We start from the raw sequence: 13,792 nt of genomic DNA on the forward strand, positions 1-13,792 counted from the left end.
GTCCATCCATCCTGGGGGATGCTGGGCAAAGTGACAAAAGTGTGGGGTGGCTAGGGGACAGCTCATCTGTATACATCGGGGTCTTCACGCTGTGTCTGTCTTCATACATTTTAACAAAAAGATTCCTAATGCTGCCTTTAGGTATAAAACAGAGCTATCTGGAGTATGAAGTTTAGTAAGTTCTCAGAAATCCATGTACATGCATGTACATGTATGTACGAGCAAATGAGGACATGGAACACTCATTCTCTTTCTCCGATGGTTCTGTCTGCTACCTTGCAGGTTGTGTCATGATTTCTATCACCATAGTAACCAAATTAAATAACAAAACCCTCAGTAAAGGCAAGTTTTCTAAAAAAAGCACTTTTACTCCCCCCCCCCCCACAGGAGTTTCCCAGAGAAAATGACTTACTTTGTTTCATCTCTCAATAAAATTTCAATGTTCCAAACGTATGCAGGTATGTGACATTTCCCTTGTTTTTTTTGTTTTTTTGTTTTTTTGGTTTTTTTTTTTTTTGTGTGTGTGTGTGTGTTGTGTGTGTGTGTCAGGGAGATGTTGGACACTACATCCATCCAACCAAATGAAGTAATGAAAGTTATGTATAGAATATCTTATGTCCTGCCAGGAAATGAACAATACCTATGAGAATTGAAAAGTCTAGCAAAGAACCAGAGCCCCTCCAGGGCATTCTTAGTGTGACGTTGGAACACAAACCCATCTTACTAGCAGAGAGAGCGCCGAAACACACCGGCCTCAACTTTAGTTGTTGGGTGAGGGATGGAAAATCTCTCAGTTTCAACCACATGCCAGTATCTTGAAGCTTCTGCTCTCAGTGTGGGCCACAAAAATCCCTCAGCAAACTTTAATTTGGTGTAATTATTTCGAAGAAACCTCAGCTTTAATCAACTCCCAAGAGAGTGTCAGAAGCAAATATATATAATTGTGAAATAATCGGAAGCTATTCTGAGATTGAGGTAATTAAAAAAATTAAATCCAAATGGTTTGATTGTGTTAAATATTACAGATTATATGTAAGTATAAGAACAAAAATATTAATGGAGGCAATTAGTAATGATTTATTATATGTCTTGGACTGGCCTGTTTTAATAATATAGCTAAACCTTTCTGTAATATGTATATGTATACACATATAATACACCAATCTAGCTAGATGGGTAGATAGATAGATAGGTAGGTAGGTAGGTAGGTAGGTAGATAGATAGATAGATAAGTAGGTAGGTAGGTAGATAGATAGATAGATAGATAGATAGATAGATAGATAGATAGATAGATAAGTAGGTAGGTAGATAGATAGATAGATAGGTAGATAGATAGATAAATAGATAAGTAGGCAGACAGGTAGGTAGGTAGATAGATAGATAGATAGATAGATAGATAGATAGATAGATAGATAGATAGATAAACATAGTTAAATGTCTATATCTTTTGAGAAAATATCAGATAAGCCCAATGCCTGACAAATCTCCTGCTTGTGATCCTGGAGCTCAGAAGGTGAGGCGGAAGCTTTCAAGTGAGCTCAAGGTCAGCCATGGCGCACAGTGAGTACCAGCAGGCCCACCGGTGTTACATCATAACATCTCTCCAAACCAACATGTTGCTCTACAAATATGTGTTCTTCAGGATCCTGTGGGAAGAGCCGTTCCTTAACTTTCATTTGGCTTGCTTTTGGACGGGGGAGTGTGTGTGTGTGTGTGCGTGTGTGTGTGTGTGTGTGTGTGTGTGCGCGCGCGCGCGCGCGCGCGTGCGTGCGCGCGTGCGCACGAGCACACGCGAGCTAATTGTGTTCAACTGGGTTGTTTCTATTTTTTCTCAACCCTCTGAGTGCCAGTCTCTCTCTGGTACAGTCCCTCTCCACACTTTAGGACTCCACCAGAGCTGCGCTAACAGCCGTTTCGCTGGACCGCATCAGCAAAAGCCTGCATCAATTCATCTGCAGCCTTTTGAGGCTCGCCAGCGCTTTCTTGTGTTAGACATGCTGGCTAGGATAGATGGAAATCTTTGTTAAATGAAGCAAGCTGTATTAATGTGTGATATTTACACCACTTTACAAACGTGCTGTTTGTTCTTCCTCAGAGGTGGTAAAGGTCGCACCGTCTAAAGGCAGCACTGAAGGAGGCACCGTATTGACAATACACGGGCAGTTCTTCGATCAGACTGATCTCCCATTGAGAGTGCTAGTTGGAGGTATTTTTATATATACGTTTTATTGTACTACTTTAGAAGAACAAATCCTGCCTATTCTCTGGAAGTTTCGATGGAAATTTGCCTCTTCACCATGGCCGCCATCTGTTTAAAGCTGGCTATTTTCACCAAGCTAGTTCTGGAGTGTCATATTTTTCTCGTTGTTACCCTGTTTGATTGGGGTTTGGGCTCCAAGTGTCGCACCAGAGAGCATCCTGACTGCCATCCTCGAGTTCCTCGCCACAGCAGAGGACACCCCTCCAGTACATTCTCTTAAACTACTTCCTTTTTGAGCTGCGCTTACCTCGCAGTGACTTTGCTAATGATGGGGAGATTTTACTTGTCATTTGGAGATACCCCGACACATTTTCCTGCACTCTTCAAGCATTAGCTACATGGACTGGTGCTGTTGGACCTGGGAGCATCATTAATGTGCTACCTGCTTATAAAGGCAAATGGAGGATTGTCGGCTGACACAACACTGTCATTTGCTTAACACCCCCCCCCCCCGGGAAAGGAACTATTAAGCTATTAAGGGGTCTTAGATCAATGCAATGATAAGGCTCCTCCCACCCATGTGAGAGTTGCAATGACATCATTACTTGATAGGCAGGGGACAGAAATCTGCCCATGCCCTGGCACATACATCCCGTGCTCTAGCCCTGCTTTCCAGCCATTTGCTACCTTTTAAGGTTTCCGTCCGTGACTTAAATGGCGTATATGAAATCTAAATATCCCAGGCCACCAAGTGAAACTGGGCAAAGATATACTTCCATATTCTCCGTGTTCAAACTTTTTATAGACTGTGATTGCTATTTCAAAAACACTCAGCATGGACTGGCCTTATGTGAGGCACACGTTAGGGTCTAAAATATAGGCTCTTCTTCTAAGTAAAGTGCAAGCATGTTTGTATGGAAGTGTAAAAGTTAGTGAATTACAAGCCTGCTGGAGAGTATATGGGGGACATAGAGCCCCGGCTTTGCCATTTGATTATAGGCTTTTTTTTTTCATTTAAAAAAAAAAAAGCATTTCTAGTACTAGAGAGATGGTTCAGGCATGACTTGACGCTCTCACAGTGAACCCAGGTTCAATTTCTAGTACCTAAATGGTGGTACACAACCATTCACAACTCCAGTTCCAGGGCATCCCACACCCTTTTCTGAGCTTTCCAAGCATCAAACAAGCCTGTTCTGGGCTGACGTACACTTGGGCAAAACAAACATAAATTAAAATGAATGAATCAAATAAAAAACGTTAAAAGGCGTTTTAAGATCCGCTCGCGTGTTTGGCGAAAGCCTGTTTGTAAAAGTTCTATGTTTTTCTTTTGTACAGGTCAAGCATGTGCTATTACAAATGTTACAGAGAATATTATATACTGCAAGACTCCTCCAAAACCACATGTCCTCAAAGGCACATATCCAGGTAAGTTGCCAGACCTGAGGACGGCAGTCTCTGTGTCTGCAAGATACATTATTACTGACATATATTCTTAGTTTTAAAACATTAGCTGAACTTTTATATAAATAAAATTAAGTAAAATTCCTCAAAGCTGTCCAGCTTAAGATTTCTAGGTTCATAGATATTTTTATAGCAGGCACTTTACCAACTGGGCCATCTCTGTAGCCCCCAAGAAATGTTTTTATTAAAGTATCTGTAGCAAAGCTTTACCAATGAATGAAAACCAATCCCAACTTCTATCATCTTTCTGTAAAACTATGTGACTTTATTGAAAAAAAGAAATGAAAATGTACATTTCTTTAAATCCCACCGTGCTTACTGAATATAGGAGCAGCCATTGAGGAGATTTTAACAGTCCACAAGGCGTCAACAATGCACAAAAGACTACAGGCAGTTAAGAGATGCTGAGACTGGAATAAATTGTCTTCACCAGGGACAAAATGTGCTCACCAAGTAACTATTCAATAGCAAACAGTCAGCCCCGAAGACTTGTATATAAGTAACTTTATCCAGGCTGAGCAAGAAGGTCATCTTTAGAAATAATACATGAACCAAAATTAATGGATTAAAAAGGGGGAATGAATTTGCAGAAGGGTGGTGAGGGGTGTATAGAAGGGTTTTGAGGAAGAAAAAGGGAGAAATGCTCCAACTGAAGTATAATCTCAAAAATGCAAAATAATGCTTTTGATAAAAAAAAGATTAAAAGCACTTCTTTTGCATGCTTAAAGCTGTAAAAATGAGAGGCTAAATCTTACTGGTTCAGAACGATCTAGGCAAAAAAACTAGGGGAAAGGAATGCAATTCAAAGTTCTTTTCGGTCATTCTTGTTATATCCGTGTGGAATTTTCATGAATCCTGTGTTTTTCATCTTTAGACAGCTGAGAACGGCAGCATATCTTCCGAACACAGTGAATTCTGATTTTTTTTTTTATCATGTCATTGGCATTTGTAGTATAACATTATGTGCAACCTCCTAGGTCTCTTTGATTTGCAAACTGGGCAAAAGTTCTTAATTTACAAAATAGTTTTCTTACCAGAGACTGATGATCCAGGGAAAGTTGTCTACTGACGCCACACAGGGCTGACTTTCACCTGCTCAGGTTTTGCTTTTCCCCAGCGAATTCAAACGAAGAGGCTGAGCCACTGTTTCCCAGACCAAACAAACTGAAGGCTACTGAAGGAAGGCTTAGACTTTCTTCATTAGGATAAAAGAAGAAAAAAGATTTTGACAATTCCTTTCTGATTGAACGATTAACCCACAGTTTATAGAACACAAGTAGTTACACCAAATCAGGATTATTCGTTCTTTAGTCTATCCGAGAAGCCGGTGGCATGTTAATCTACAAGTGTAGGTACATACAATATCAAGAATAGTCCCTCTTTGATTTTTATCTGAGAAACAAATGGCATCCTGTCTTAGAATCAATGTTTTAAAGAGCAAGAGAAAAAAAAGGAAACAAACACTGAGAGAAACATTAAAATGCAAGATCAGTTGTTATTCATACTGGCTTTGCAAGCAGGCTATAAAATAACTTGTGTTAGAAAAAAATGATCAGGCCAAGTTCTCTGTCATGGAATAGTTTTAGTTTTGAAGCCTTGAAGCATGAGCCACTCAGTCGAGCAGCAGAGTAAAACTACATGTTGTCATCTTACCCAAAAAAAAATTAAGTATAAAATATTTAAAATACACAATGCGTGGCACCCATGCTACAATTTCTCAGTAGCTCCCACCAAATGGCCCACAGAGACATTTCGTCACGGTCTTGATGAATAATGTCATTTCTTTTTTTATTTATTTTTGTATTATGAGACTGACACACTACCTACCGCACTAACGAAGCTCCTTATCTTTCGTACTATATTTAGGTGGAAGAGGACTGAAGGTTGAGGTCTGGAATAATAGCCGGCCAGCACAGCTTGAAGATATCCTTGAATACGATGAACATACCCCGGGGTACATGGGTACCACATGGACAGACTCTGCCTCCTATGTTTGGCCCAAAGAACAGGACACATTCGTGGCACGCATCAGTGGGTTCCTGGTGCCTCCAGATTCTGATGTTTATAGGTTTTACATCAGGGGTGATGACCGCTATGCCATTTATTTTAGCCAAACTGGGCGTCCAGAGGACAAGGTATAGAACATCCAGAATGTTGTTGGGTAACATGGAAAGTGCACGATAATCTCTTTAGTGTGTCTCACTTATTCCACTCGAAATCAGCGAATATGGTGAGCACTTTATGAGAAATTATTTATGAGATTGAGTCCTTGCTATTTTAACACAAATATGATCCAACACTATAAAGTTCTTGTAGGAATTTGACGGTCTCAAAGAAAAGTACTTCCTTTATTCAAATCCTTTGCCAAGATAAGCACACACACACACACACCACACACACACACACACCACACACACACACACACCACACACACACACACACCACACACACCACACACACACAAACACACAAACACACACACACACACACACACACACCACACACACCATACCACATATACACACCACACACACACACACACACACACACACACACACACATTTTCTTTTTTATGAAGGAAATATAACCAGAATAAAGGGAATTTAAAAATAATTTAAAAGTCTTATTGCACTTTGTGAGTTATGAGAGCAAAGTCTCTCCTAATGCTGTAGTCTCTATTTGGGTTTGAATAGCTAGAATCATAAATCCAATTTCATACCGATCATTTGTTTTATATTAGTACTATATGGTATATTATTGTTGCTTATTGGCATTTAAAATTACTGACTATGCTATTCCGTGGGTTTACTAAGCTCATATACCTCACTACCAAAGACTTGTAAACTTACTTCTTCTTTTTTTTTTTTTTTTTTTTTTTTTAAGCCTATGAATACTCTACTGAGTACCAGGGTTCATTCGAAATTTTGGTGTTTTAGACTGTTTTCTCAAGACAGTTTTAAGACTATAAAAAGACAGGCATGGGGTGTGCACCTTTCATCCAGTGCTTGGGAGGCAGAGGCAAGCAGATCCCACTGAGTGTGAGGTCAACCCCATTTGTAAAGTGAGTTCCAGGACAGCCAAAGCTATACAGAGAAACCCTGTCTCAAAAAAACAAAACAAAACAAAACAAAAAACAAAACCACAACAAAAAAAACTAACACACACACACACACACACACAGAGAGAGAGAGAGAGAGAGAGAGAGAGAGAGAGAGAGAGAGAGAGAGAGAGAGAGAGAGAACAAGCAAACAAAGTAAAAATAATAAATCAAAAATTTAAATCACAATTTGGTACTCAATTTGACAAGATGTTTTCCAGCACTGGACACGTGGGCTTGGATTGTTACTTGCAATTGACAAATTCTAATGCTTCACGCCTTGTCACACGCTAATTCAGGGATGATACCGTTATTCTTTACCAGAAGCATAAAGTTATCTCACTCTGCTGTGCTCTTAGCTCGCCTGGGAAACTTTCAAGTGAATGTACAAATAATGTATACATTTAAGAGACTCTTTTTCACCACATCAGCCCATTTATTTGATGTTGCGAACAATAACACCTCCATCCCTATTTCGTGTCTTTGCTGGTTTCTACTACAATTCTGTTATTGGAAAGTAGACTCGGGAAGTGATGTTGTGTAGTAAAGAAAGGGACACATGGAGATCTAAGTTTTCTTACTCTCAGAACTTAATTTTTCATTAATTTATTCATGTATGCACTTTACATCCTGAATGCAGACCCCTCCTTTTCCTGGTTCCTCCTTCACACAACCCCTACCCCCATGTATCCCCCTTCTCCTCTGAGAAGAGGGAGACCCACCCCTGGGTACTAGCCCATTCTGGCACATCAAGTCACTCCAGGACTAGGCTCACTCCCTCCCATTGAGGCCAGACAAGGTGGCTTAGTTAGGAGAACAGGATCCACTGCAGGCAACAGAGTCAACCTAAGTCTGATCCAGGGACTCACATGGAGACTAAACTAACATCAGCTACAAACATCAAACATGTACAGGGTCTCGGACCAGCCCATGCTTGCTCTTTGGTTAGTAGTTAAGTCAATGAGAGCCTCCGCGAGTCCAGGTTAATTGAGTCTGTTGGTGCTCTTGTGGTGTTCTTCTCCTCTGCAGGACCTTTAATCCTTTCCCTAACTCTTCAAAGACTCAATAGCTCCATCTAATCTTTGGCTGTGGGACTCTGCATCTGTTCCCACCAACTACTGGGCAGAGATTCTCAGAGGACAATTATGCTAGGCTCCTTTCTACAAGCATAATAGAGTATCATTAATAATGTCAGGGATTTTTTTGTTTGTTTGTTTAAATGGAATGGGTCTCAAATTGAACAGTTATTGGTTGGCCATTCACTCAGTCTCTGCTCCATCTTTGCTCCTGCACATCTTATAGGTAAGACAGAGACTTTATGGGTGGGTTTCTGTCCCTATACATTTACTAAGTGTCCTGTCTGGCTGCAGGAGGTGGTCAATTCAGGCTCCATATTCCCCACTGCTAGGTGTCTCAGCTAGAACCACCCCTATAGACTCTACTGGACCTCTTTAGTCTTAGGTCTCTGATGCCTCTTAGAGATACCCAGACCTGCCCAAGGCCAATTTCTGTCTCTCTCGTGACACCTGATCTCCACCCCATTCTCCTCCCTATAGATATTTGTTTAATATTTGTGTTGCTATGAATAACAGATCTTAGAAGAAAAATACAGATTTTTTTTTTGCATTTTCCTACGGGCAAGATGTCTAAAATTGAAGTTATGATAAGTATTCATTTATTATTGAAAAGTTTTAGTCTAAGTTTTCCTTCTCTCTTTCTGGAATAAGGTGAGGATTGCATATCACTCTGGAAATGCCAACACTTATTTTTCAAGTTCAACACAAAGATCAGATGAGATCCATCTTCAGAAAGGAAAAGAGTAAGGGTGGATTTTGTTTTGTTTTATTTTGTATATTTTTGCATTTAAGTTACTGTGTGTTATTTAAAATACAATCTTATACTTTAAAGCTTTTAATTTGTTTTTATTGGTATACACAGTGGTCTACTTGCTTAATTTACAGAGTTACTCATTCTCAAAACTAAGCACATTGTTCACTGTGACAAGCTTGTGAAGCATACACAGGTCTCTAGGTTCTGAATCTTGTACTATAAAGGTATTTATAATTGCTTATTTTCTATGTTTTTTGATAAATTCAGTTCTATATTTTCAAGTATACTGACATTAAACTAAGGAGGTAGGTTTAAATTGTATGTTGATAAATGTTAAACAGCTCAGATTTCCTAACCTCCACGTTGTTAACTTAATGTTCCTAAGTTAATGTTTACTGAAATCTATATTTCACCATGTTGTCCTGGACCCAGTTGGCTTCTACATGGGGCCTACAATCTCTGTCCTGTACCTTTTCAGGCATGACATCTTTCCTCTCCTTTTCTTGACATGGCAGGTCTTTTTCTTCTTCCTTCCTCTCTGCCCTTAGTATAAAAAGCCTTGCCTCTATCTGTCCTGTCCAACCACTGGCTATGTACAACATAATTTACCAATCAGAACCAACTGAGACCAGGGTTCCCCAGTGTCTTACATGTCAATGTGCAGATTCTTTCACAAACATTTCCGGGGACCCATATAACATGATATAAGCAATATTAGGCCAAACCCACTACAGTTTCGGATGTATTAATTCATGGTTCTTAGGTCTTATTGCTGGCCCAGTATACATGGCAGAACATGTGTAGTGAGTGAGTGGAGTCTGTTTACCTCACTGTACCAAGGAAGAAAAACAAAAGATAGAGATGGGGATGGAGCAAGAGAGGCTCAGTATATCTCTGTCTAAGATATGTCCTTAAAGAATTTCTTTCACTTAGCTCCTCCTGCTAAAGGCATCATTACCTAAGAGTGCCATAGGCTGTCCACCATGCCTTTATCATTTGACCTTTTAGAGAATACTTAAGATGCAAACCATATCAAGAACGTCCTAATCCACGAATCTATAGGTCATGTGATAAATGTAGCCTAGTTGCTATTCTTTTCTCAGCTCTAAAACTCTTCATTTAAACTATTCCTGTCTTCAGTGTTGGGTTCCAGGGAGTTTTTGTTACAATCTCTATGGTATTTGCTTCAGCTCCTTAAAGAGAGGGGTTCGTACTATCTCTATTAATTTATTTATAATTTAATCATTTTTATTTGCATTCTTGGATTTTATTTTATTTTTTTGGAAAAAACATTTTATGAAATGTTTGGAGGGAAATATCTATCCTATTACTCTATTTCCTAGATATTACATTGAAATCTTGCTGCAAGAGTATACGCTGAGTGCTTTTGTCGATGTTGGGCTGTACCAGTACAACAATGTCTTTACTGAACAGCAGACAGGAGATGCACTAAATGAAGAACAAGTCATCAAATCTCAGTCAACAGTTCTCCCGGAAGTACAGGTTTGCTGTGATAGTAGATTCATTTTACTGAATATCGGTGCTCAATACTGAGGATTGTTACTAGAATATTTCTCTAACATCTGTGAGGTTCTAGGTTCACTCCCTATCCCTTCAAAGAGTCAACGTATGAGAACAGCCTCCATTTTGTTATTACATTACATGTGTTAGTAACATAATTTTGTAATTATTACATTTCCTCTTGATATATCTATATTAGAACCATCAGGTTTCCTTTCATAAGACTCATTTAAACTTGTGAAATATCACTTACGATACGATAGAAAAGTCGAGAGACACCGAATAGCCAAGTTACAATTATTTAAAGTGTGTTTATGTCTGTATATTAATTTGTTTTCTTTATTTGGAAAATAGGTTATAACATTGGAGAACTGGGAGACCACAAGTGAGACTAATGAGGTCCAGCAGGTCACAGTAACCAGCCCATGTGTGGGAGCTAACTCATGCTCACTCGCCCAATACAGACTCATCTACAACATGGAAAAGACTGGTAGCTATACTAACAAGAGAAATATCTGCCTTTATGGATAAGCATATATATATATATATATATGTATATATATATATGTATATATATATATATATATATATATATATATAATTTAGAAACTATAGCTTCAGTTGTGTGACAGACAAAAGAGCAGAGACATATTATGAAGAAAGGGTTCTAACTAGATTAGAAAATAGCAAATATTTTTCAGACATATTCCAGTACATTTATTTATAATAATAATCATACATTTATACCTAAAGGCATATTTATATGCATATAACCCCTATGTATAAGTTCAAACACTAGAAATATATATAATATAATATACAATTATTAATTATATATTAATTAATATAATATATAAAATATAATCCAGAATAAATACATCTTTCAAATTTTCTTAGTAATACATCTATAAAATACTAATTTTCAGTCAATAATATATTTTATTTTAATATATCCTAAATAATTAATAATCATAGACACCTGTTTTTTATTGCCTTAAGTCAGAATTATCAATTAGTGCATGTGATAGTTATTTTATGTCTTTTATCAAAGGCATAAAAAATTCAACAGTCAATATTACTATTCTGGATCAGTCTTGTTAAGTTTAATCTGACCAAGAATAAATTTAAATACAAGACATTATTTTGGGCTGCAATCATCTAGAAAGACATCAATTTTTCTATTTTTTTAAATTCATCCAAAGTCTGGCTGCCTGCTGATGCTTCTGACATCATGTTGCAATCAGCTTTAAATGGCCTTTGGTCTATAAAACCAGACTCAGTTCAAGTGACCAGCAAGAGGGATCTCCAGAGCTACATCTACACAATAACCTTTGTATCAACTAGAGGTAAGCCGTGTTTCATTTTTTTTTTTTTTTTTGAAACTTTAGGAGACCTTGACAAATACATGGTAAAATCTAGCAGGGCATATTCACAATGTTCTACTCAATAGAAAAGGGCAGCAGAATTCAAGGCCTTACTAGGTTGCAAAATGGTACCTTATGCACAGGTTCTTGAATGTAAGCTTTTATTGGGAATTAACTTTATACTCTATTGATAGGCAACAAACTGGAAGTTTTCTCCACTAAATAAATTTCTGCAGTAAATATTTACATCTAAAAAGACTAAATTGATGTTTTGAATATGCTGGTGATCAGCCCTTTCCTGACTGATCGATTGTAACCTGCTCGTTTTATAATGTTTCCCCTTAACCCACAAGTGGCATCTAAATGTTATTTTGGCTGCTTCTTCTGCGAACAAATCTACTATACTAAAATACTCTTCATGTTTCTCAGTTCCTCCTTCTTTTATGTTAATGCAACTGCAATCAGTCTGGTTACAGTTGAACTCTCTTTTTTATGTAAATGTGTTATATTAACTATCTTTTTAAAAATTCTATTCTGTGCCTCATGCAGGAGACTTTGATCTGCTTGATTATGAAGTACTTGAAGGGAGTAATGTCACACTGAACATTACGGAACACACCAAGGGAAAGCCCAGTTTGGAGACCTTCACATTAAACTGGGATGGGGTTGCTTCTAAGCCTCTTACCCCAGAGTCATCAGAAGCTGAAGTAAGCTCTACGGACCTCCCACCATGATTTCTTCTGGATTCTTTCCCAGTTCCCACTGGCCATGTATAGACAGATAGGAAAAGACATTGCTTCAAGTTATCAGTCAAAAATCACCTAACTTAAAATGTATATCATAAACAATCCTGTTTGACGTGGGCTCAGAGACAATCTAGTATGACTACCCATTTTTCTGGACAAAGGATCCCAAACTGATCTCTTCTATTCTCTGCTTATGTGGGGAGCATCTGTGGTTCTTCTCACATCAGAATTCTCCTTCACCCCAAATCCACAATTTCATTATGTGCAAATAAAAGAGACCGTTAGAGTCAAAGGACAGCAAGGACTTTGCTATGAAACTTAAATGTTGCATTATTTTTATTAAAAACCAACCCATCTAATATCTGTCTTATGTAAATAACACTTCAAAAAGACGCACTGCATTCTGCCGCTGCCTTGGCAAATTCTCTGTAAGCAAAGAAGGAAGGAAACATGCCAATGACTGAGAGAATAGAAAAGGAATTCTGTGCTACGCAGGGGTGGAGTGAGAAAGTGTTTAACAAAAGCAGGCTAGTGCGTCACCCAGTCTTATAAACTACCCGTGCAGTTGGTTTCAATTAGTATTTGTTTGGGGACTTAATTTTATGCATTGTCTTAAGCCTTTAATTCCTAAGCAACAACCATTATCTGTGTTTTGCTAGACAAAGAAATGTGAAGGTTTTAAGACTTGTGAGTGTGTTATAATTCCCATTTAATCCAAAATATTTAGGATTTTTCGATAATTGGAAGTTTAGGCATACGGGGTTTGATATGTTCTCTTGGAAAAAAAATTGAGTATGTAGTTTTTCCCATTTAATTTTGAATTTATTGTGGAAATCATTTATTTGAAGTATGTTTAATTAGGTAATTCTTATTTCTTTTTCATTGCTGTCCTTACTCATTAGTAAAATATATTATGTAAAAGTAATGTAATAATAACCAATTGGACACAATTACCCTAAAAATGTTCTTGATAAGCTCAAAGGACACTTTTTTAAAAAATCACATATTAGCTTGAAAATTCTTACAAAATTATAGATGAAGGTATCCTAATTGTGGCTCACATGGGAATTGTCTCATGAAAATATTCAGATAGAAATCTAATTAGTCAAATTAATAGTAGAGTTACTAATGCCCTGGATTCATTAGAAAGGAGCTACTACACCATGTTCTTTTCATTCAGTTTCAGGTAGCTGTGGAAGAGATGGTGAGTACCAAGTGTCCACCAGAAATAGCACATCTGGAAGAAGGATTTCTAGTGAGATACTTCAGAGACTACGAAACCGATGTTGAGCTGGTATGTCATGTTTAATGAACCTTGAAAGGGACTGAATCAAATTTCCCATGAGTGTTTGAGATTTCATGATTTTTTTCCTTGAATTATCATGAGTTGTTAGAACTATTCTGAGTCCAACTGTGAGGCTCCTCTTAGCATCCTCCCTAATGCTAAGAGGAAAGCAGGGCTTCCATTGTTGACAATGAACACAATGGGTAAAGACTAAGAACTCTGAATTATGTTTATGTGTTTTCTCCACATGACTGAAGAATACTTTGTCTTCCTCACTGGCTTCAGACC

The 13,792-nt window shown here is 37.9% G+C and overlaps 1 protein-coding gene across 1 annotated transcript in view; it reads left to right on the top strand.

Annotated features, from left to right (window-relative positions):
* Positions 1-13,792, top strand: part of PKHD1L1 (PKHD1 like 1) — a gene marked incomplete at its 5' end in the record, with an annotated part of 147,787 nt that overhangs the window by 23,769 nt on the left and 110,226 nt on the right. The window contains 10 exons of the mRNA XM_080909342.1: positions 388-458; positions 2,096-2,206; positions 3,536-3,625; positions 5,528-5,796; positions 8,486-8,577; positions 9,932-10,091; positions 10,464-10,599; positions 11,312-11,455; positions 12,023-12,180; positions 13,400-13,513. Of these exons, the coding sequence (XP_080765468.1) occupies positions 388-458; positions 2,096-2,206; positions 3,536-3,625; positions 5,528-5,796; positions 8,486-8,577; positions 9,932-10,091; positions 10,464-10,599; positions 11,312-11,455; positions 12,023-12,180; positions 13,400-13,513 (1,345 nt within the window). The remainder of the gene's footprint in view (positions 1-387; positions 459-2,095; positions 2,207-3,535; positions 3,626-5,527; positions 5,797-8,485; positions 8,578-9,931; positions 10,092-10,463; positions 10,600-11,311; positions 11,456-12,022; positions 12,181-13,399; positions 13,514-13,792) is intronic.

Source organism: Micromys minutus (genome assembly GCF_963924665.1).
Source record: "Micromys minutus genome assembly, chromosome: 33".
Lineage (NCBI taxonomy): Eukaryota > Metazoa > Chordata > Mammalia > Rodentia > Muridae > Micromys > Micromys minutus.